General features: G+C 39.3%; 1 protein-coding gene across 2 annotated transcripts in view; it reads right to left on the minus strand.

Moving 5' to 3' along the window:
- Positions 1–24,942, minus strand: part of LOC146463051 (DNA-dependent protein kinase catalytic subunit-like) — a 121,228-nt gene that overhangs the window by 3,593 nt on the left and 92,693 nt on the right. For both annotated transcript variants that reach the window (XM_085084882.1, XM_085084881.1), the window contains exons 79-108: positions 24,764–24,887; positions 24,468–24,606; positions 24,257–24,334; positions 20,104–20,214; positions 19,863–19,988; positions 19,269–19,367; positions 18,557–18,665; positions 17,716–17,827; positions 16,358–16,414; positions 15,985–16,075; positions 15,725–15,781; positions 15,451–15,571; positions 15,260–15,370; positions 14,577–14,665; positions 14,065–14,162; positions 13,428–13,498; positions 13,048–13,079; positions 12,149–12,283; positions 11,895–12,017; positions 11,185–11,273; positions 10,745–10,829; positions 9,507–9,689; positions 7,301–7,369; positions 5,878–6,022; positions 4,072–4,139; positions 3,760–3,882; positions 3,343–3,440; positions 3,065–3,160; positions 1,805–1,891; positions 1,008–1,079 (exon numbers count right to left, since the gene is read on the minus strand). In XM_085084882.1, the coding sequence (XP_084941008.1) occupies positions 1,008–1,079; positions 1,805–1,891; positions 3,065–3,160; positions 3,343–3,440; positions 3,760–3,882; positions 4,072–4,139; positions 5,878–6,022; positions 7,301–7,369; positions 9,507–9,689; positions 10,745–10,829; positions 11,185–11,273; positions 11,895–12,017; positions 12,149–12,283; positions 13,048–13,079; positions 13,428–13,498; positions 14,065–14,162; positions 14,577–14,665; positions 15,260–15,370; positions 15,451–15,571; positions 15,725–15,781; positions 15,985–16,075; positions 16,358–16,414; positions 17,716–17,827; positions 18,557–18,665; positions 19,269–19,367; positions 19,863–19,988; positions 20,104–20,214; positions 24,257–24,334; positions 24,468–24,606; positions 24,764–24,887 (2,998 nt within the window). The remainder of the gene's footprint in view (positions 1–1,007; positions 1,080–1,804; positions 1,892–3,064; positions 3,161–3,342; positions 3,441–3,759; positions 3,883–4,071; positions 4,140–5,877; positions 6,023–7,300; positions 7,370–9,506; positions 9,690–10,744; positions 10,830–11,184; positions 11,274–11,894; positions 12,018–12,148; positions 12,284–13,047; positions 13,080–13,427; positions 13,499–14,064; positions 14,163–14,576; positions 14,666–15,259; positions 15,371–15,450; positions 15,572–15,724; positions 15,782–15,984; positions 16,076–16,357; positions 16,415–17,715; positions 17,828–18,556; positions 18,666–19,268; positions 19,368–19,862; positions 19,989–20,103; positions 20,215–24,256; positions 24,335–24,467; positions 24,607–24,763; positions 24,888–24,942) is intronic.

Here is a 24,942-nt window from a genome sequence, read left to right on the forward strand (position 1 = left end):
ACGTCTTAACAGGAACAGTAAATATTACTTGTTTCAAAAGCTAAAACCTTGGATCGACTAGGCGCCTGGCGGGTTTGTGTTGTTTAAAAAACAAATCATTCATGGAGACCACACACTTGCACTTCACCACGGGTTCTTGCAAGCTAAAGGGAAGGGCAATGAATAGTGTACTTTTATAAACAGGAGGAACGATTAAGTCAAATTCAATGGAAGAAATTTACTCTGTAAGGTTCTTCTTTGGACACAACGTTTGCTATTTCTATCGCTGCGTGTTTTTCAAGCCGGAGAAAGCTTCACAGCACAGGTAAATCAAACCAATTGACGCTTAAAATTTGGTTTAACGGGAACAACCGTTGTTTATTTAAAAAGATGTATATAACAATCATCTAGTCTCGATTTCTACGCTTCGAACAGGTTTGCTTGTTTGTTTGCTTGTTTCTTTGTTTCCCTTACGAGAAAGTGTTTTACTTCGTGGGTTGAATGTTGCTCAAAGTGCCTCAATGGTTTTGAGAAATTTTGCCCTCTATACGTTGTAAACACGTAATCGCAATGATTTTTCGTAGAATTAATTTCCTCTTGTGCTTTCAAAGCTTTTTTCCCCGAGTCTCGGCAGAGACAAAAACGATAGCCAAAATTTCACAACTGAAAAAGCAAACCAAACAAACAAACCCTAGATTCAACTAATACAGGAATGGCAATGTTACCGTAATGGTTCGGCGTCGAATTCTACCCGTCTAGAATTTGGAAATGTTGGTTTCTGTGGAGGGCGGACAACCGGTGTATCCAGAGAAAAACCCTCGAAACAGGGATGAGAACCAACAACAAACTCGGCCCGAGCCACACTGGGGGGAGGCGAGTGCTCTCACCACTGCGCCGAACCAGCTCCCATAAAAACAAACAATTAAGTCATATGTATTGAAAAATTAAACAAACACAGACCGCAGAAGGAGCCTTGACAGAACAACTGAAGCCAAGCAAGAACGATTTGTGTGTGACAGTAAGTTTACCTGAGAAGGTCCCATGGAACCAATCCAACCTTTTGCTGAAAACTCCTTTCCGTTTCAGTTCGATTAGCTCTCCTTGAAGGAAAAAAAAATTCATAATAGGCTAGACATAATGACTGCGAGTTAAGTCAGCAAGAAATGATGAGGTTTGGCTTCTTGCCCCAATCGTTGCACAATTTGACTCTTAACTCAATGACTGCAAATTTTGCTTTAACGTCTGCTGTAACCGCTACCAAAATAAGTCATGACAAAGTGAAACACTTGCGGGATGTGGTTAAGAATTGTCGCTACCTTAAAGGGAACTTTCCTTTGACACCGAACTTTGACGTTAAATTGTTGGAAATGTCTAAATTCCAAATTTAAGTTAAAAAGTAGAAATAACATTCAAGTTAGCTAAAAATTTGATGATTATTGTCTATTTTCGCTTTAAAATTTCCCGCGCGACGCCATTTTGGATTTTGTGACGTCATACGGTCGCCGCTTTTGTCAGTGAGCGGAAGTTCTTTTGTGTGAAACAATTGAACAACCGTATTACGGCATGATCCAACATGGCGGCGCCCGGGAAATTAAAAAGCAAAAGCGAAAATGATCGATAATCAAATCCTGTTTTGTCCGACAAGAAATGTTATTTCCATGTTTTCCAACAAAATGTAAAATAAGACAAGACAATTACGTGTTCTCTCGTTTCAGTGACAATAAATTCCCCACATTTCTAAATTACACAACCAGAAAGACTTTAATTTTAATTTTTCAATAAATAACAACAGAAACAACAATAACAAGCATTGCAATGAACTTACTTGTACATTTCTCCGTAGAATCGATTGGGTACTCTATCACCTTTGAACTTTTCAATCCATTTATAATGGCGCTCACTTGGACCATCTCTGCAAGAAAATGTTGAGGGAATTAGCCAGCTGTTGGTGGTGTAAATTTGATGAAGAAATCCCGAAGGCAGGTCATTAAAATGGGACCTAGTGATCTCGGCTGCCAGTTAAACACCAGTTCAATTTGACCGACTGCAAGACTCGTTTGGTAAAGTTGCTAGAAGGGAATCGGTTAAGTGACAAGCGTTTTCCTGTGATTCACATCGTTGCTAAGAGTTTTAATTTTGTTATTTTCAGATTTTTCACTGCGTTTGTAATGAACTTTATTAAAGGAAGAGGAAAAAATACACCTGACGTCACAAACAGGAAACGATATGAGAAACAGTAGGGTTAGGTAGCGCCACTAAGGCAACAACAACACCAATTAGATTTGTCCACAATTGCACGAAATCACAAGCGTTAAGATGTGATTGTGTTGAGCATTCGATTGGCGTAAGCGCTAAAGCGCGACGCAGTCTGTCGTTCTTTTAACAGAGAACTTTCCTCTGTGACTCCAACTTTAACTGCTGCTTGCATCGCGTTTATGGCCTTACTTTATACTGTGCCGTAAACACGTTTGTGGCGCTATGGCAACCAGGAACAGATGGCTCCCTCACAAGATAAGTAATATGATTTAGAAAAGCACACAAACCATGCGGAGAGAAACAGCACAACTGGGCTTGTTGTTCTAATTTCAACCTTCGAGAAGGTCCTGGTCAATGTTAAATTGAGGAATTGGCAGCCTACAGCACAGCTGGTACTAATATTTTTAGAAAAACAGGAATACGTTGACACTGAACTTGGATACTACCAAAGTTATTGTAAACTAAGTAACAACTAATCAAAACTCTACAATTAGCTTCACAGTAATTGACAAAAACAGCGAATTTTACGAGGGTCATATGTATTGCAGTAACTAGGTCACCAGTTATATTTTTGCCATATATTACACTTAACGAATCTGTCGGGATTTTGTCAAGTTCGCAAAAATCGCAGTTATGTTTATTTCTGGACATACCGTAATGGAGCCGATTGACTAAACAAAAAAGCGTCCAGCCCCTTTGGTAAATTGTTAAACTATCGAAGAAAAAACTCAGGCCCGTATGCTTTTATACGGCGACTACGCGTTTGGCAGCAATGATATGATGCTCCTTACTACCTCGCATAAGCACGAGATAAATGAAACAGACTTACTTTCCAGTGTAGCTGTCCTGTTCGGCCTTGGTCATAGCATTTCGCAACACTTCTTTAAATGGCTTAGTATTCTGCATCCACTCAATCAGTCCCACTCTGTTACATAACCACAGCAACATGCATTATGAGTCAAAACACGTCCCATGCAATGACATAAACAAATAACTATCATGTACAGGCCAGAAAACAACAACTATCAACATAAACAAAAAACAGTAACAAGAAAAAATCACAAAACCAAGAACAACACTATCACGAAATAAAAAACACCGAGTTACCGAGGAGTCATGGGAATGACTTGGTAAGTCCTCAGCCTCAGGCCCCTTTGACTACACGAGGGATCATCCGACATGACGTCATTCATTAGTCCAAACAGCTGTGAACATTGAACGAAAGAGAGTAACACTTGGAGAGAAGCGACTTCAGGTCAAAGAAAAAACGGTTCATCAAATTAAACCATTTCCAGAAATTAGAAAACAAAAAGTGCCCTGAAGGGAGTCATTTGCCGAAGAGTTGGGCTCAGTACTAAACCACTGCAAACGAACGAGAATTTTGAATTGTACAAGCTTGGATTTGAAATACTGGTAGAAGTGTTTACATGCACACAACGTTATCAGAGGAGAATTTATAGCTGGGTTAACATTAGAAAGATAAAATTCATTTGAACCAAAGAATACTGCCCAGTCTCCACTCACTTGCTCAATCCTCTGATCTAGTCTCAGGTCCTCTCCACCTTTCACCAAAAACATGTGATCCTTTTCATCGTCGCCTCGAATGATGATGCGCTTTGGTTTACGGATTGAAGCCAACACCATAACCTACATCAAGAAATCAAAAGAAAGTTGAGGAAGAGAAACAGGAAGTTTCATCCTAGCAAGAGGGTAAGAGAGTTGTTGATACTAACAAAAAGAAGCGACTCAAAGAGACAGAAAAGTAAGACACTTATTATTTATCGATGACCAAATTATTAAATGCACTAAGAGGCAAATTATAAAAAAACACCCTACCCTTTCATCGAATCCTGCAATTTTCACATGATATTCAGGGAGTGGTTTTTCCCTTCCTGTGTACTGGCCTGACAAATAGTGAAGACGAGAGTTAAAGTAGAAAATGTTAAATTTCCCTTTATATGCAGCATACAATTCTGCAACCCTGATTGTGCTTGCCGTTGGTTTCCGATTACTCAGATACGTTCAGTAAAGCTTTGGATAGCATTAGTTTTTTAGATGACAGATTGTTCAGCTATTTGTACGTGAGCTAACAAAATTACATTACCTAACAATCAAAGTAAATTTTAAAAGTAGCATTTTGTGTAACGAGTTATGATTGTAATGAAACTTTAATGGCTCTTAGACTTACTGATGACGTAAAGAAAACATTTGTTATGGTTCTCTAAAATATGAGCATTTGCGTGAAAAATAAGGATTGAAAGGAGAATGTCACTCCAGAAATCATGTATTTTTTTAATTCATCAATAAAAGGAAACTGAGTTGAGTAACTCACCTCTTTTTTGAGCTTCTGAAGTACATCCGATCCATACGAAATTCCCCTCAAAAGTGAGCGCCGCCATTTTGATTAGCATTAAGTACCCTAGCCGCTTCTTCGTGATGTCATTCCGTCCAACGAAATAGGCGCGAATTTCAAACATCCTCGGGATAACGGACACGTTCTGGCTCGAAACGGTATAGTTCAATCGAAGCCATTTTCACGTGTTTGTAGTTGTTGATTTCGCAATATTCTCATGGACAGAATGACGTCAAGAAAAGGCGAACACTAAGTGCTAATCAAAACGGCGGCGCTCAATTTGAATTTCGGGGTACTTCGGAGAGGAATTTCGTATGGATTGGATGCACTTCAAAAGGTCAAAAACCGGTGACTAAGTTAAGTGTTTACTTTTCACTGGCGGATTAAAAGACACATGGTTTCTGGAGTAAGCTTCTCCTTAAAAATTCGCTCATATCTAAAAAAAAAAAAAATCACTACCATAAAAAATAACATTTTCTTAAATTTTTAAAATGCGTTAGTTAGGATGCTAAAAACCAAAGAAATCGGTCAAATCTTTCCTGCGACTGAAAAATGTACCAATGCGCCCATAAATAGGTTCGGGCCACCTTAACTTTGAGATGTTACATTCATATCAACCATCGAATGAAAGTTCGAACCGCAGGAAACGTAAACAGACGGCCAGTGACTAACTACTTGGTTATTTTATACAAATAATTTGTAACAAAAGTGTTCAAGGCTTCCTGGTTCGCACTATAAATGGTCTCATAATGTCACTAACACTAATGTTTACATTGATAAATTCTCTTGATACTTTGATCGTGCTGAATTGTTTATTAATCCCATAGGGATTTAAAACACTAGAATTAGACGGTGAACGTCCAAGTTAACTTCTGCAATCATTAACCTTTAAAACGTTACCAACAAAAACATTTCATCATTCTTTAAGCCTATTCAGCATTTTGGGTTGGGTTTTATTCTAATTTTAATGGATGAAGAGGTCAATAATTTCTGGTCGAAACGCCTTTATAGAAACATTTCAATTATAGTTTTATAAAGGTTGCTGATAACATTAAGCCGCCTTCAACGATCAGGCGTTTGTCAAAAGATTGGGCCGTACGAAAAATTTGCGAAATGAAAGAATACAGGAAAAAAAAAGTCAGTGTCATACAATTCTAAAAAGGATTTCAATAAAAGTCATTCATCCGATGATTTGAGGTTTTCTACTCATTTTCAACGGAAGTAGGACTGTAAAACGACAAGGAAAATGAACAAAAGATAACTCCTCACAATCAAGAGGATCAACTTACCAGGAATCTCCAATGTATGTGTGTAGTGACTGGACTGGAAATGAAATAACCACGGCGAGTACTCCTTCAGGTTTAATGGCGGAGCAGCACGAGACCTCTTCTCATCCATCTTCTGAATAACATTTCTCCATAAGTTTCCAAATTGCTGAAAGACAAAGGGCGCAAGAACAGAAAGAAGAAACATCAAGGTTAAAATGCTACCATGTACATAGAACAAAATTATATCCAGCAAGATCATCAATCAGACCTTTACCTGGTCGGACATATGATGACGACACAAATAATGGATCAGAGAATTAACTCCGCAGTATATTATATGGTTTTATGTGCTAAGTGAACACATCAATTTTCTACTTAACAATTAGATTATGAGCTCAAGATTTCTATCGCGTGCTAACTGATGAGGGCGCAGCCCGAATCAGCTATCACGCGATAGAAATCGAGAGCGAATAATCTAATTGTTTAGTAGAAAATTGATGTGTTCACTTAATTGTTTTAGTCGTGGAAAACTAAACAAGTAAATTATCTATTTCCTCATCGCAGACACTTCGAAAACACCATGAAGTGGCCGCCATTTTGTTGAAAACCGCTACTCACTATCTATCACAGAATAGATAGCGAGTAGCGTAGCTAATCAGAGAACGACATTCGTGATAGAACACTAGTAGATTTATACTAATAAGCGTTATCCCAAGTAAGGAAATAATAGATCCCAAGAAACAAAGAAAAAATCTTTGACCTCGGCGGGAATCGAATCCACGACCTCCAGACTTGATTAACCGTTGCTGTACCGACTGAGTTACAAGACCGCCTAGCCTAGCTTAGGGCTTATGCTTAGTAGGAAATTCATGGTTCACATTAGACACTGCAGAGTTAATTCTCTGATCCATCATTTATTTACTGCTAGCAGCATAACATTCACTATACCCTTCACATATAATGCCGACACCGTATTTTTGATTATTTGAGAATAGGAAATTTCATCACTTGTTGAAATAATCACTGACAAGTAAAACCTTGTTTTATGTCCATCTTTCAATGCTCATTGCTGAAAGAGTTAGTAACTCCTACAAGAGTCAAAATCTTTCTAGGATTTTCAAAACGGCCCAAGAACAAAAGCAGCATTGGTTTAACTTTGAAGGCAACTGCACGAGTTGGATCTGAACAGTCTGTATGCCATTTTCTAACACTTCGGCAATATATCAGTCAAGTTTAGTCGAACAAGCCATGGTTTGCATTTTTGTTTGTTTGGGAAATTGGCACCAAATGCCATAGCAACTGAAGAAGACGCTACATAAACAAGATGTTTACTGAAGATGAGTAGCTCTTTGACTTATCAGACAGGAAAAGGCTTAGATTCGATAGACCTAACTAATGGTCCATTTAGCTTCCTTTGGCTACAGCGTTATAAGTGATAACTTACACTGAGCTTAAGTCCTTTCAGTTTTTCACCATCCTTGCCAAACAACTTCTGAACTTCGCTTGAGAAATCCTGTAAATCAGTGTGGTAAACTAGGTTATGACACTCAAGGACACCTAACGCTCCGCAAGGCAATTACTGAAATAACTGTCTATAACTGTAAATAATTAGAAGCAACTGAATAAAGAAAATGTTCAAACTAAATAGTGAACTGCAACTGTTGTGGAAGCATAGTTTTCAAGCGCAGCATCACCGCAGCATCATTTGAAAAGGTAGACGACCTCCCAGTTAGACTTGGAGAAGATGATCGATACATTCCATTATTATTATTATTATTATTATGGATCATTATTATTACTATTATTATTATTATTATTATTATTATTATTATTAAATAAAAATAATAATATAATCTTTATTAACATATACCAAGCAGCTGAAATTGTTATTTACAAGTTAAAAGTTGAGAAAAGAACTATTAAAACCTATTTACAATTCATTCCGATTTCGAGACTAATTTTCGAAGCACAAACTTTTCAAAAGAAAATACAAATGTCATAATAATAATAAAAATAATAAAAAACAACATCTTAATCAACATATTCCAAACTATTTACAAGTTAAAAGTTCCGATTCCAAAAAAAAAAAAAAAAACAATTCACAGAAAATCAACGGACACATGCTTGGCTAGCGTTTAGGCGACAGTCATCGATGAAATCCCCTTGTGGAATTCTGTGGAAAGGTGTCCTGGAGCCTCTTACGCATGTGTGTACCGACCTTAAAATCTCAAAAGAAAGCAATGTTCTAATCCAAGTGATAGTAATGTGATAAGGTTCCTCATTCTTTTCTGAGAGCTTCTCGGCTAGGCGTTTGAGGAAGCAATTGCAGTCGGCTCCCATCCCACCGTTGGTTCCAAAAACTAGGGGAGTGAAAGATCCCATTTCAACGTCCAGCACTCTCTGTTGGTACTTCCGCTTTTTCTCCTCTTCCTGCTCTTTAAAGATTGTCTATGTTGCTTTTCCGTGGTTACACTTGGAGTTAACATGCGTTACTCTGACATCGAAAAATGCTGTAACTCCTCGAGACCAAAAGACCCCTGCCTTCATGCCCAGTCTTGCCTCCGGACTTGTCACCGCGCTTCTGAGGTTGAATTGCTCATTGTCGAGAGGTTGTAGTTGTGGTTCGACTTCAACGTTGGTGCAAACCTTACCACGAAAAGAGGTAAGTAGGTTGCGGACGCCATCGTGTCTCTGCGCCACGAACCCTCCCTTTTTGCATGACAGGGCATGGTAAACGGTATACTTCTCCCCACAAACACACTTGCTTGGTAAATCAGACAGGGAAAAATTATACCTTAAACGCAGAGAGTCTCAGAATTCTTGTTTATTCAGCACAAAGCCTTGATCAACAAGGGGTACTGCGGTAAGCCACGAGCTCGCACCCTTGTCTCTCGATTGCTTAACTGACCGCAGCAGATCCGAGGGTAGAGTGGAATCAATACTTTCCATTCTCGATTTCACCGACGCAATTTTTAAAGCTTGATGTTGTCTTTTTAACTTCTCCGTGGACCTCTCGCCTGCCACCATGAAAGTGCTCCGTTTGGTGATGGAATCTACGTGCGATGCTGTTATTGTCGTAGAAGCAGCAAACTGCTGTGGAGCTTCAAACCGTAAGTCAGGTACGCCAAGCCCTCCTTGAGCGGGTGTCAAAGTAACAAGCTGACGCAGATTGCTAGGGAGGGGCTCCGTTTGACCCAATAGTGTTGGGAGGAGTAAGTCGTCAATCGCCTCTTGAATAGGGTCAACGTAATCTTCAAACGACTCTATTGTGCGCATGAAATAGGTAAACTTGGATTTGTAACCCTTCGTGAAAACAGTGTAGGCTGCATGAGGCTGGCTCCTTGCTATCTCAGATAGGGCTTCAAATTCTCCTTTCCATCCAAGGACCTTTTCCCGACAATTATTATTATTATTATTATTATTATTATTATTATTATCATTAAAAATTATTACTGAAATTGTGCTTGAAAATAGTCTCTCTTTTTTTTCTTAATCGAAATAAATTGTAAATAGGTTTTCGATAGCTCTTTTTTGTATACTTTTAACGTGTAAATAGCAATTTGTGTGGAATATTTTAATAAAGATATATTTATTAATAAATAATCATAATTATTATTATTATTATTATTATCATTATTATTATTATTTACCTGAGCAAACCTTCTTCTAAACGGGCCAAACTCATTCCCTCGAGTCTGAGATGCACTCTCTGCCTTTGATTTAATGTCCAGCAGGTTTTGAAACATACTTTGGAAACAATTTTTAATGGCCTGTGAATCATTCCTCTTGTCTTTGTCTTCTAACAACTGTTTCATCGGGCCGTCACACCAATCCTGCGCAATAAACACGTACAATGAAAACTTGTCACACATTTGAACATGTCAGTAATAGAACATGCTATCTAAAGTCATGCTTTTCTGCTCTGGAATCAATACAATTAAACGAAAAACATTTTGAATCCGTAGCGTGATCGATTAAACACGATGACTACACTATTTTCGTATTCTCGGCATTGAACTGGATCTAGTGTCCCTTGCAAAGTAGGCTTTTGCGGGGGCAAATAATTGCAAGTAAAAAGATTCCCCGCTTAAGCCTCGTGTGAAAACTAGTTCCAGTTAAACGCAAACAATGGTCTATTTTTGGACCTGGGAGCTGGTAGAAACCCCGTGGGCGTTAAGCCCATAGCACTGACTCGAGTTACGTAACCGACTCTGACCAAGCCCAATATCTCGAGGTAAACATTCCGTAAACTGGATTAAGTGAAAAGATAATTAAGTCCACTTTCCTTGTCCTTGATAATATATGAACCTGATCACCAATAAGCAAGTTCCCATTTTGCAAATCTCTGGTAGAATCAAATCATTACACAAGCTAGGCTAGGCTGAAAAGTTATTCATTTCAGGAGTGGTGTGTGCACAGTAGCCTAAAAATCGACACGTCAAGCAAATAAAATAAAAGAACAATTTTATCTGCCTATTTTCGGAGGCGTTTAGCGGTTATTGCATTGTCTGTCCTTCGAACAGACGCAGCAACACACAATTTTGTCACAGTATGGTTCCTCCTCATTATGTTAAAGTGCTAAATCTTCAATGATCACTGGTCTGATCCAGAGGTGAATAGTACTTTGCGAGAATAGACTACAAAATAATGAAACTGTGTAATTAAATGCATGGCGAAACGCTAGTTTTGCGAAAAAACAAATAACAAAAGTGCGATTGTTTCATTTAAACTATATCAGATCATACAAAAAAGAGCGAAAGCACGCTATCCAACAATTCATCTGAAAGGAGTCCCTGGATTTTATTTTAGTTTACAAAGCAAAGGGGGCAGTAAAGCTAAATGTGTGGAAACATGGGCGTCCAAGAATTAGGTAGACACAAACACAAACCTTAAACACCATCTCTGGGTTTGTAAGCTGTTCTAACGCGGCAATAAAGTCATTCAGTAATGGACTGTCCAATGATGATTGAAGCCTGTCAATAAACAGTAATAAAACTTACTTGTTTCACATCCATTACAGCATTATTGACCAGAAACATATTTGTTTTCTCCCGCATAACGTTTCAGCAACATTTACAATATAACAATGCAAGTGAATCGAATAATCCACCACCACTCTACCAAGTTACTTTGATAAGAATTTACAGTCTGCGCTGAAAGCATTTTTAGTTAAACTCTACCAATGCATCGTTGCTTTTGTCCCGCATTGTCATTTGCAGTTGGAAGTTGGAAGAATTTCGTATAATTTTTTTACCTTTTCAGTTGTTAGTCATACCTTTGCATTATTTTTAGAGTGTAATGTTTGAAGAGTTTTCACTGAAGAGTTACCTCTCAACAGTCTCTTGATTCGCTTTTCCTTCTTTGCCGTGTTCAAACACAAACTGTTCACTGCTTATCTTGAATGGATACCAAAGGGCCTAACACAAAAATGAAACGACTTATTAAAAACTAAACAAAGCAACAAGGAAACTTTAAATTTCTGTTAAAATGCTAAAGCCGGCGACACACTTGGCGATTTTATACGCCGATCGCCGACATCGGCGTATAAAATCGCCGATATCTGGCATGTCAGATATCGGCGATCGATTAAATTCGCCGGTATTCGCCAAGTGTGCCCGTTTCCGCGATTTTCTACGCTCATCACTGCGAATAGCCAGTAAAGTCAACCCATCAGGTTGGGCAATTTTATCACATGACTCTTCGAAACTGCCACATCGCCACGATCAGCGAAGAAAGTCGCCAAGTGCGTCCGCATTAATCGGGGGCGAAAATCGCAAGTGATTTTCACTGGCGATCAAATTCGCCGCGATCGGCGTATAAAATCGCCAGGTGTGTCATCGGCTTAAGACAGAGAAAGTCGATTAATAGCCAATTGCCAGCATTGTAATGCATTATGTAAACAATGCGATAAAATTAATCGCGATGACGTAACTAAAAGACTGTTTTCATGGGCAATTTTCATGCAATGGTTGTTTGACAATGGAAACTAAACATTTGTCCCACAGGTTTTGTGCTATCGTGTGTAAAATATCCCTTACCTGAGGGTATGTTTGCGCTATTTCCTGTAGAATTGTATGCACTGCTCTGCCTTCGCGCTTGTCCAGCACTGCAAGCATCTGGTTGATCCAACCAATAAACATCCAACATGGAACATCAGCAGCCTTCATGAAACGCAAATTAGAACAAACAAAACGATAATCACCAAGATGTACCACAAATGTCCTCTGAGACACAGAAGCTGTTCCTCACAGTCACTTCATGGTTCCCTGACTTTAGCTGAAATGTGACTCACCTTTTTGATGAAGGCTTCTAGGGTGTCAGGGTACATTTCAACAATCTGAAGGAGTCTAGGAAACCTCTGCCGAGCCTCATCTGAATTATAGCACATGGCTTTCAACATGTAACGCACAACTATACCGGGAAACAGCTAGAAAGATAACAACACATAAAATGCATTTTGGCTTTCTATTATCAACTAACGAAGGGCAAACTAACAAGGGGGTTAGTTTGATTCTGATACTCAATCCACCTACGGATGGGGTTGTATATTTTCCCATAATACCTTGCGAACCTATTTTATAGAAAACCATCTATTTTTTGCGAAATTCGTCCCTGTATTAACAACATGTGTAAGCTAGGTTTGAAGCTTTTAGAACTCTTCTGTTGGTTTTTATTAGCGTTTTTAGGGGTTTCGTATGCTAAGAATAATGCGTAAATCTACCATTCGCCATCTTTTTCGGTCCGGTGGAATGTATCACGTTGGTGATGCTTTTGGCAAAAGGATATGAACGTGAACAGCCAACGAGTAAGAAAGTCAAATCGCAGCGGTGCGAGGCACACAAGAAGGGCACAAGTCATTGTTTTCCGCAGTTGCTCTGTCCGCAGTTCATGACTCTTTTGGCAGTAGTACATTAGATTGTGACTGATATTTGATTGACACATCTGCCCCTGTCCACATGTTATAGGGATTTAGTCGCAAGAGCATACGTTTTTAATCTCCCTCATTGATTTCTTCGTAAATAAGATTTGCTGGCTTGTTTACACTTATGGTACAGGGACCGGCTTGGTAAATACAAAGAAAGGCAAAATAGCACACATGAAAAAAGAAATAATTAAGTGTTGCTTCTTATCACTGTGTACGAATCATAGTGCACAGTGCAAGGCATGACTGTCTGTAGTAACACTGGGTACCTTTGTGTCAACCTCTACGGGTGGACCAGCATCTAAAAAGTAATAAGAACGAAATAACAGTGGTTAAAACATGAACGCTCTCAGTGATTGGCGGAAAAACCTGAAAATTCCCTTTCTTACAAACAATTCCTTCAAAACCTGAAATGTTATCACTTTAAGAAATAATCGATCTCTGACTAGAATATCATTTTGTATCCCAGCAACAAGATTGCATGGAAAACGAATGTCACAATTTAGTCGCCTGCTACAGCTAAGTACTCTTAATCCTGTTGATCAAATAAGTCAGGATACAAAACTCTCTTTATTTCAGTAATGAACAACATCAGCGTGACAGAATCATCTTCGTCCGCTATTCTAGTTATTTACAAGCACACACGAACCTTCTTCTTTCTTCCTAAGACAGTTATCACAAAAGGTAACCATTGCCATCATAGCTTGCACAATACCATCGCTAACAAGGGAGAAAAAGACCAAAACACTATTTATAATAGCTTTATTGAGTAAACACAATTTACTGATAAAAGCAGTATACTCCATTATGACCCCACTATCAAACGGGATACAGGTTACACGCGACGTACATTGTCACCATACTTTACCAACTGTTGTATGCAGACCAAATGGAACTAAATTGTTCATAAGTAATACTATCGAACTACGCTCTTGTTCTATCGGAAACGGCTTTTCGTGCTAAAACAATAGTACAACATGGTTTCGTCTGGAATGGAACAACAAACAGGGGCTAAACAAAACGAGAATGAAATCTAGTTTATCGTAAAGTTCCTGTTTGCTTGTTTCTTTCATATTTCACAACAGTTACCAGTGGAACCTAAATTCTGTAAACCGGTTAGCTTTTTTAAACGTTCCTTAAAGCTCAAGCTTTTAAATAATTTTCGTAACTAGATGAACTTCTTAAGATATTGATGACATTTATCATGTAGAAACTACCGCCACCACTTTGCCAACTTTATAGGGAAATTTTACCACCAGTCACTTGCACAGAAATTACTAGAATACCTTGAGTCGGGCCCTTTGCATTTCTCCTCAGCATTTTTAGCTGCCTTGATGGCAGACTGCAGTGATACAAATGAGCGCGTCATCAGCTGACTCACAACCTGAATAGTGTAAGCACAAAATACACATGAAAATACTGTTCAATAGCTCACTTACAACCCCGCTGGTACAAACATAGGGCAAGCGTCACAGATCACCGTGACGCCATTATCTAGACAAGTTAGACAGTATCTTGTGGTCCCACATATTATCCTTCTTTTGGAATAGTGTTAAGGGTTATAATACACGATCTAGCTTGTTTACCTATCACTAGCATGACTCGTGACTGTGACCGGTAGATGTGACCTGCCTTTTGCAACAGCCGCTCACAATCTGCAGAAGTGAACGAGTGCCCCTGGACAAGTGTCCGGTCTACCAATAACATCTTCCAAGCCATGAACAGGGAGGGCCTCAGTGGCTTCAGGGTGAATCTCACTCAGTCAACATTATTACTCCTGAAGGACACAAATGATTACCTTCTTGTGGGAATCAGCGGAAGCCATTCCACAGAGTCTTGCAAGAGTCCCCTTCTTATTGTCATCCAAGGCAGAAAGAACTAAACCTTCTGACGGATGCAAAATTACGGACAAACAAATTCAGCCGAATGATAAATAAAAAGGCAATTCTTGCCTTAAGTGCAATTAATAAATGATAAGCTTCTATCACGCACCAGACAAAAACAGCAAAGTTCTTCATAAATATTAATAGTTTCTGAAAGCAAGGCTTTTTTGATGTGTTCTCCATAATTGTTTTTGGCTAGGAACAGGTAGCATCAGGTAGCATCGTTTATGATTAACACTTTACACGGGCGATTCGAGTGTATACTCCGTAATATATCAAACACGAGGAAGAGTGTTTCCTCCGATTTCCAAACACCGAGAAGTAGGTTGGAAAAACGAGGCGCAGCCGAGATTTTTTAACCAACTTCGAGGTGTTTGGAAATCGGAGGAAACACTCTTTCGAGTGTTTGATATAGCTTCTCAAACTATTGATAATTCTTGGAGAAATTCGAAGCAAAAGGTCACAAAATTTTATGATAATTAAGATCACATTTCTAAAGCTCCTTCACGGTAGTGATTTGCTTTGTTTTGGCTTGATGAATTATTAATAAGTTTGAGAAATGGCGGTAATATAGCGTATACGCATGCTCTGTCCGTACCATCTGTGGAGATTGCTTTTGTGATGACATCAAATGTCTCGCCCCTGAGAATGTGATGCTGCAGGCCCCTCAGTGGCTCACTATCCAATACCACACTGCTGCTAAATTTATCTGTCAGGGAACAAACAAGGAATGATCAAGCTCGGGACACAACACTAAGCGCAATACATAACAGAGATCAGGATACCTACCTAACTGTCCCGCTACCATCAGAGCGGTCTCCACAGCCTCTACGGCTGTCAATGTTTGAGTCTTTCTGTGATGTACTTTGGCATAGACGTGCGACCAACTGATTTGCAAGCTGTCATCATCCTGGTTGTAAAACATCCCGACTTAGGTCAGTTTGTATCAGTTTAATACCAAGAAGCAGCAGACTAACAACAGCTGTTATGCGCAAATGGGTCCCTAATGAAATCAAACAGTCTCAAACACACTAAGTACTGACACATAACAAAGATGCAATACCTGAGATATCAGATTAAGTGCCTCGCGAAGACATTTGTTTGCCACTGTGTAATTTGCCTGCAAAAAATATTATATAATCTTGAGGTTCGTTGTGCCTGTGAATAAGTTAGCGTTTCCCAAGAATTAGACAGCCAAATATGCACTTACATTAAGGCTAGCCAAGATCAAGCGTCAGAAAATTTCAATCACTAATCATATAATATAAGCTCAAACATTCAATATTTAATGCCGTCAGCCAAAGACAAGATAAAATGAAGCACCTGTTCTTTTGCAGTATTTGCCATGTGCAGGTGAAGTTCAACCTCCTGTTGCAAGAACCTTACTCTTAAATCACGCAGACTTACTCCAGACCTGAAATGACACGTGATTTACATAAAAGTCAGCCTAACTTAAAATGAAACAAACCTATGGTCAGCTGTCGCGTAATTCGCATTCCACTCTCCTTTATAACTTACCCTTGGTGAAAGACAGGTGAGAATTTCACTGAGTACCCAGTTGATCTGTTAACACTAGTATACTATTATCAAAGTCATCAGCTAAGAGCATCTAAATGAATACTAGAAACGGGCAAAGTGTTTTCTTATAAACATGCATCTGGTGAAGAGTAAAACTGACATTTTGACAAGCATTCACCTCTGTTCTGCATCAACTGCCTCAAATTTCCTCAAGATCTTGTTCATATATACAGTCCTGAGAACGAAGTGAAAATTAGTAGACAGCATTGTGCATGGACTAGATAAATGCAATACACATTTGAACGCAATGTCTTGATAAAATGACACTTGTTCAGGCCACAGTTGTGGAAGCCAATATCTGACGATTCTAGTACCGTTGCGATATTTCATCATTAAGTTTTAAAACCGAGACTGTTTATTGTACTAAAGTTTTGCTTTGGTGTCTCTGTTCCTCACAGTCGTAACTAGTGAGTTAGCCTGAGCTGAATGTCCGACGTTAGGTTTTTTCTGGCTAGCCCCTGGTTTCATTGGTTACCTGTAACTATGGAATTCAGGCTTAACCTACTCGGTACTAACGACGGATGTTGGAATATTGACATTGACAGGGCTGAATGTCTGATGTTGACAGTGCCATCCATCGTAAGATTCATGCAGCTCGGCCTGATCACCAAATTGGTTCCCTCCTGGTCCCATTTCTACCTAATCTTGTTTCTCTGTCACTCAAATCCTGCGTGCACCGTCAGCTTGCCTTTTCATCGATATAGCAACAACTTGCAAGGCTCCAGTCATAAGCTGTATACCATTGGGAGATTTAAGTATTGGGATCATTTGAGGACATTTAAGAATTGGTTCATGCTTAGCGTCGGGAAGTTTGGAGAGCACGAGAGAAGTGTAAGAGTTGCTCAAGGCGTAGCCGAGAGCAACTCTAGCTTCTTGAGTGCTCTCCAAACTTCCCAAGTGCATCCATAACTCGATATACGCACAGCTAAAAGCATGAACCAATTCTTTTATAACATAGTGAAAATAAAGTAAATGATTCCTGGAAAACAGGTTTTGTTCCTGATTAATTACAACATTCTCTGTACAAAAAAAAAGTGAAAGTGGTTTCTCACATCGGTTTAATCTAAACGTTTCATTAAACTTCGATAAGCTCTTATAAATATACATTTTTATGGTGTTGTCTCTCTGTAAAAAGTTTTTTATAACATAGCGCGCGCATGCTTACCCCATCTGACTTGCACACGTCATCGAATGGACGCACGGCCGTGCGTATGTTGAGAAATGTACCATGATGACGCCAATAGGAATTAGATTAGGATGCACGCGTGCTATGTTATAATTTGAGACAACATTATAAGTTACCAAAGGTTCGCGCTGAACAAATTGTTATTGGAAGGTACAGTGCAAATCCGTCAATTCTCAGTAATCATTAACTAATAATGTCAATAATACTCTTAAATCTTTTCATTTTACTCTCTCTCTCGACGCCCGGCTTTATTCGCCTGATTTGCCAGCAGTAAACACTGAACACTGTACCTGTTTGTAGCAAAGTCATCCCATACACTGATTGGATGAAGCCTTGCATCACAAAGTCTTGAAGACCATTTGTTTAACAATGTTACCGCTGGCCTCACACTTGAGAAGTTCTCTAAAAAAGTTAAGTAATGTTACTAGTAATTTATTGATCTCTGACGGGGAGCAGATGGCCATGCAACAAGCCATTTGCTCTCAATTGCGACTCCTCTCTAAGAATCAAGTTAGCTAATTGTTTCATTTGCCAAGAAACACGATATATACCGGCCGAGGAGACAAGCTCAAGGAATACCTTATGACAGTCTGAGATTTGCCACTTCTTTTCCCAATAAGAATAAAAATTTGTCCATACAACAAAACTCGCGACACTTTCACAACATTACACATCACGCTGTAGAAAGCCACTGTCTCCAATAGAATAGAAGTAAAAAAAATACCGAAATGGAAATTAAGTTCATCACAAGATATAAGAAAATCAATTTTAGAACAAAAGCTAAATAAACAACCTAAAAGAAGTGCTTTAATAAAAACTGAAATATGAAAGACTATCTCAGTTATATACGCAGCTGTAAAAAGAAAGCCTCAACTTCTTTTCTTTTTTCAGGCTTTCTTTTCACAGCTGCTCAAGTTGGGTACATAACTGCAATGGTCTATTATTAATTATCAATTCTTCCATCCGCAGTTCAAATACATGGATTTCATATATTCACTTTCCTAATAAAAATTGTTAGATTGGCTGCTGAGAGAAGCCAGCAACGATGCTGCCTCTTGTTGCCTTCTAACTAACATTAAGAGTGAAATCATCACAACAGCTCTTGTAGAAGTCTTCCGTCTCACCACTAACCTTCACTGGTAATAAATTCAAGAAACTCTTGCATTTCCGCCATCTTCTGTAATGACTGTAGTTTGGCAGACCGGCTGGCAGACATCATGGAGTCCAAACCTGCCCAGTCCTGTAATTAATGAAAACATCTTATTTCACTATCGTTGTGGAAAAAAGAGGTAAATAAACGAATGATATACCTTTCTTAGAGCAGTAATAACTAGTGCAGGGCAAAACAACCAAATGGTCAGTAACGTGTTGTTTTTATTGTTTGTTTGCCTCATTTAGGTCGTTTTTCAATTGCCTTGAAAGTAATTAGCGTTCGCGTTGTTTTTGCTTTACTATGCTCTCTTATTGGTAAGCGCAACTCGCGCCAATTTCTCAACCAATGAGGAACAAAACAAAAACCAATCGTGAGTTGCTCGCCCTCGCTTCCTCGCGCTTAGCACAGTTTACATATATTTGCTTCGAGTTGTCATTGGTTAACTGCGCTGTCTATTCTGATTGGTTAGAATGATTACACTGGGTTTGGCTTTACGTCATTGAAATGAAAACCGCTCTAACTAGTCATGCAAACAAAAGTACCTTGTATCCTTACGTTTCCAGACACCTAAGAGGGAACACTCACGTTTCCTTATAGGCTGATTCATTCCTAAAATATACTGTGACAGCATGTATACTGTCGACCACAGGGATAGAACATGTCCTTTTTCTCACAGTCCAAGTCACTCACCATGAGGAAACTCTGTTCATATCTCCCAGCATAGTACGATGCTCGGTCATAGTCATCTTGAAGCAGATACATTAGAGCAAGGCTGTCACTGTGACGATCCTGTCAAACATGCAAAGCAATCACGTTAATATTTTGGTGTGAGGTGAACTGACAGAGTGGTCAACCTTCTGCCCTGTCCTGTCTGACTGGCTGGATTTGTAAAATTTCATTCCAGAGCTAGTTCTTTGGGTTACACTGATTTGTATAATGTATAGGTAGCTACTACTCTTACTGATGATTGTAACAAGGTCAACACCCAACAACGTGCGTAATTTCTTAAGGACGATGCCTCCTTTTATTACTGCAAATACATTCTGTGCATCTTGGGATTTACCAGGCTTAAAATATATCGTCACATTTATCCATTAGCAATGAACTGTTTCAAAATACTTTTATATTAGGAGGCACCGTCCTTAATACCTTTGTGTCCGCCTGCACCTTAAACTAACACTCTGCAATGTAATTCGACTCAATTGCAGATGCAATGTTGTATTATATGTTTTCGTGTCTCCAACTGGCGTAATAGTGCCTCAGACAGGCAAAGATGATTGTTACCTGTAACAGTGCTGCTCTCTCGTTATTTCGCATTGCTCTAGTCACAAACAAATTCAGTGAATTGTCCTGTCCTCCCTGGCACTGTAGCTTCAGTTTGCTTGTTATCAGGTAAGGAAGGTAGTGCTCCTACAAAATAAATGTACAATTCACGTATTTAGTTCAGCAGTCCATCACATTACTAACTATTTACATAATATATTACAAGCAGAAAGAAAAATGTAATGCAGTTGCCGCAGCTTACCTGGAAAAACGTGTCTGTCCATACTTTATCAAGATCTGGAGAATCATAATCGTCTATGTTTAGAACTGAGAACTTTTCTAAGTTTTCCCACTGAGTCAGGTTCGCAAAACACTGAAATGAAAAACCAAATTAAGGCTTCTTAGTAACACGCTTACAATTCTCACTTGATGGTCATGGTATTTGAATTAACAAATGACATCAAAAGTGGATCACATATAAAAAAAGAGGAACATATCCAGGGCCAGGTTGGAATGTACTATTGCTATGATCACAACGTCATACAGTATTGTACGGTTGGTCAAGAGATTAAGCAATTTGGCTTCTTTTGTTTATGACCTCTTAGTATACAGCTATTTCAATTAACGTTGTCGGATTAAAATCAAGTTAAAAGACAAGACCGCAATGTTTTGTGGGATTATTTTTTATGAATAATTTCATCAAAATCATCCCTGCACGTGCAGGACATTGTACTGCTAATTACAACCTATTGTTTTCTCAAGGCATAACTGATTTTGATGAATTTATTCATAAAAATCCCACGTAAACTTTCGGTCTTGTCTTTTAGCTTCATGCTTTGAACCGACAACGTTAGTTGAAATGACTGTATACCACACAAGTGAATAGTACTTTTCGTGCGCGCTGATTGGCTAGCTCGGAGGTGATTAGCCAAGTACTATTCACCTCCGAGCAGCCGAAGAGAAACAAGATGGCTTCCCGTTTCGCCACGGTTACTTAAGAAGAAATTTTTTCGATAAACGAGGAGGCTGGTAAAATAAAAAAATACATAAATGACAACAAAGTTTGGTTTGACGGCATTAAATGGTATCTTTTCAACCTCATATTCTAAGGCAAAAAATGAAAATACAATCCCTTGCTTACGAAAACTGCCGAGCACTAAAATTACAATGAAAACAATGACCCATCTATTATTTTTTTAGCATGGTTTCAACAACAAGGCGAATTTCACAGAAAAATTGAAGAAATGACACCGTAGGAACTAAACAAGTGTCTCCAAAAGTTTTAATTGTCTGCAAGAAAGCGAGACGGAACTTTCTACGATAAGAAACCGCTTACCGCGTGGCGCGCGAGATTTTAAAATTTCATACCATTTGTAGGTATACACGTATTGTCAGAAGTAAAATAATTTTTTGGTTCACTAGTTATTCAGTTTGTGTGGTATATACTAAAACAATTATTCACTTCAGTATCGGTGAAAGTGATAGATATTTACCTCGCCGCTTCGCGGCTCGGTAAATATCCATCACTATTCACCCCCACTTCGGTCAATAATTGTTAAACAGTGTAAACATACCCTATAATAAATAAATTAGTGATAATTGGTAAGTCAGGATTATTGACCTGGACTGAGGAGATATGTGCCGCACCTGAGGGTTCGAAACAAGAGGAACATATCACATATCCCCGAGGGACAGGTCAATGACATGGATATTTGTCAGTTGGTGAGGTTTTCTGATGCATACAAACTAATTGTTCTCTCGTCAACAACATTCCACATGTACATGATGACTTGCAAATACGTCTGCAAGGCCTCGGTGGGAGTTACACGCGAGAACATCGGATGGTAAACATGTTTTGCTGTCTGTTGCAAATTTCCATTATGCACTTTGCTTCGTAAGGAACGAAAATAAAAAAAAGTAGTATTCACGGTATTCTCATGGATCAACCTCGCTACGACACTCGAAGAATGGATTACATGGCAGTAGGCTTTCTAAGGGACACAGAAAAAAGGTCTAATGGTTCAAAAGAAAAACAAAAAGAGATTCATGAACAAGTTGAAGTTACATGAAGCTATGATTCTGTCGAATTGTTTGTTTTTCTCTTATTGGTTAAAGGGGAAGTATCACAAAAATTTGCTGTCATTTCAAAACCCAAAAATGTTTGACAGTTAGCAGAAACAACAAAATAATTGTCAAGTTTGTTAAAAATTATCACTCCAGTACAATAAAACTGTCGATTAGTGCCTCTGGCCAGAGACAGGGTACGCCGGTTTCGATTGAAACTTGAAAAATATTAGGCTAATGTTTTTCAAGTTCTCGCATTTTTGTTTCCAAAATGCGCTAGAACAGATCACGAGTTGTTTCTTTCAAGAATTGAGTTGATTTCGTTCCTCTCGTCATTCTAGAATTATTATGGCAGCTGATTGAAGGTCTTATTTCATCATTTTTAACAAAAGATATCAAGAACCCCATGATACTTCCCCTTTAAGACCACGTTAGTTTTGTAGAAATGATTGATACAATTGTCTTATATCGTTAACTATTTAGACTGAATGGTACAATGATTCACTATGGTGGTGATTGCTAATCACCTACAGATAAGACGCAGCGCTCGAGTTACGCTTGTTAGATAGGGTTAGTGTCAGCTTTCAGATTGCTCAATCTTCTTCAATGTCACCCGAAACGATTACCCTCTCGACTCCTTGTAGTCAATCTCTAGCGTGAGTTCTAATCTCATTGCACCACTATAACGTCTCTCAAGTCAAAAGCTGACAAATCAGCGTAGAAGTCAAAATCTGCAATCGTGGAACCCGGTCACGAGTTCCCGTATCAATTGTTCGAACAGTTGGCGCACTTCGACCTGGAAAATCCTGAAGAGAATCCCATAGCTTCTCTTGACCGATCTCAAGTGGCTTGCAGAGACGCTTGGAGAGATCACATGAACAGAGAGTTAGAGTTGGTACAGCTTCAACAGTTAAAACTGGCATTGGAATTGGAGGTTCTTCGTTTACTCCTGAAAACGGCACCCCAATCCTTAGCCACTCCAGGATCTACAGCAAGCATTTCGAGCAAGAAAAGAGTCGTAAATTGGCCACAAGATTTTATGCTAGGTACGTCGGCAAAATGTAGTTTTTGAATCAGTAGACCTTCCGGCTTTTGTAGCCAGCTACATGGCCATGGTTGAGCACTACGACGCAGATGCGAACAAATCCATCCTCGGCATCCTCGAATTACTAAGACTAATGGTCAAGGCGACTAGTTATTCTTGAAACAGTGCCCGTGCTTTCTATTCATATCTAGCGCGGCAAGTCGAACAACGTCGCTTGGAATGAGAGAGCATAGTGGAGATTCGCGAAACTGCGTCGATATTTTTTACGCATTCAGACTTGTGCTCTACCAAGGTCAATTCTTCGCGACCAACGCCCCCTCACCAAGCAAGTTCAAATTTTTTAGAGCAATTTAGGAGCTGTCAAACTTGGAATTATCGAGGGTCCTGCTCTTGCGATTCCGAGGCATCGAACTAAGTCCCTCATCACATTTGTCGGGTCTGCAAATCCGCGGACCATCCCATGTTGCATTGCCGAAACGGAAAGTGCCCATTCCTGATCGACAGTGACTAACCAGCCACACTATTTGTTTATCTCTGCCTTCAAAACTCGATCACAGCACGGACACGGACACGAAAACGATTTATTATTTATTACATTTATATATTTATTACTTGCCCCCACCAAATTGTGCGAGTGGTGATCGCTCATATGCTCGCCTCACGATTTTCGCAGCCTAACTCATTCAGAGCTGGAGCGCCAGTTTATACCCAGCTCAATATTCCGGTTTGGAGAGCCTATCTTAAGGAATAAGCCAATCGCAATGTTGCAGACTTCCTAGAATTCGGCTGGTCTATAAATTACGCTGCGTCCGTCATGCCAATGCCTACTCGTCAAAATCACCAGTCTGCGCTTACCTACCCAGATCATATGGAACACTATTTGCATACGGAACTAAGCGATTGCCGCCTTTTCAGATACAATCCTTTACATCACTGTATGTACATGGACTGTCCATTTAGTGTTATTTTATTGTCTTTTAAGGGGCCTCTGCGGGAGACTAGGTCGAGAGGAATATATCGAGGGGGATACATTATTGCATTGTACTGCCGTTGTTATCACTGAGCTATTGTTTCAGCCCCGCCCTCCTGTTACAATCAAAGCCAGCACCAGCTTCTCAGATCAAGAACAAAGAAAACCGAGCCAACTGAAACATAGACAAATGAACTAGCTCTTTGTCAAGGAGGATGAAAAAAGTATGAACGATAACTAAAATAATTTTGTTAACATATTTTGAAACTCAACTTGGCCAGTTGAACAGGTTCTTTTACTAGCCGTTCATTAATTCCAGTCTGGCCCGACACTTGCCTGTAACCTGCCATCTTCCCACAAATCTTCTTCTTCTTGCTGAGGTTCACCATCTTGCCAGGTCTCAGTAGCAAAAGCCTGTTCAACAGATTATCATATATCAACCAAGACGATAAATTTAACACTTAAACGAAGTCAGTACGCCGACAACAACGTATCAAGCAATAGACAGTTTTTCTCACGCAAGACTTGATTCTGGAAAAACTGTTACCTCATTGTACAGTTTGAGAGCTTGTGAAAAGTCTCCGCGTGCTTCTGCTTCCAAGGCATCCTGGGTAATGGGTTTGGTACCAATGTGTCCAGTAAAGATTCCCCGTAACACGTCATAATCACCCAAGGACCTGTACAACCTACAGAGAAACAACAACAGAGCAAAAATAGAGGATAAAAGAACTCGCCATCGTGATAATTGCACAGTAGACTCTGGATTATTAAGCGATAGAATTCAACCAATGACACCATTGACTTCTACTTAGTGATCGTATAAATAAGAGCTGGGAGACTTACTTTGACAATTCTATCCATGTTGTGGTTACTTCTGAAGGTGGGGCAACAGCGGATCTCGCTCTCTTGTGGCTACTCTGGCCATCATCGTCAATCTGCAGTAACTGTTTCTCAAGCAGCATGATCCCTACAACCCAAAACATAGTGAATGTTCAAAACGAGCCCCTGGTATAAACACACTC

Source organism: Pavona decussata, unplaced genomic scaffold (assembly GCF_977016875.1).
Source record: "Pavona decussata unplaced genomic scaffold, jaPavDecu1.1 SCAFFOLD_181, whole genome shotgun sequence".
In the NCBI taxonomy this organism is placed as follows: domain Eukaryota; kingdom Metazoa; phylum Cnidaria; class Anthozoa; order Scleractinia; family Agariciidae; genus Pavona; species Pavona decussata.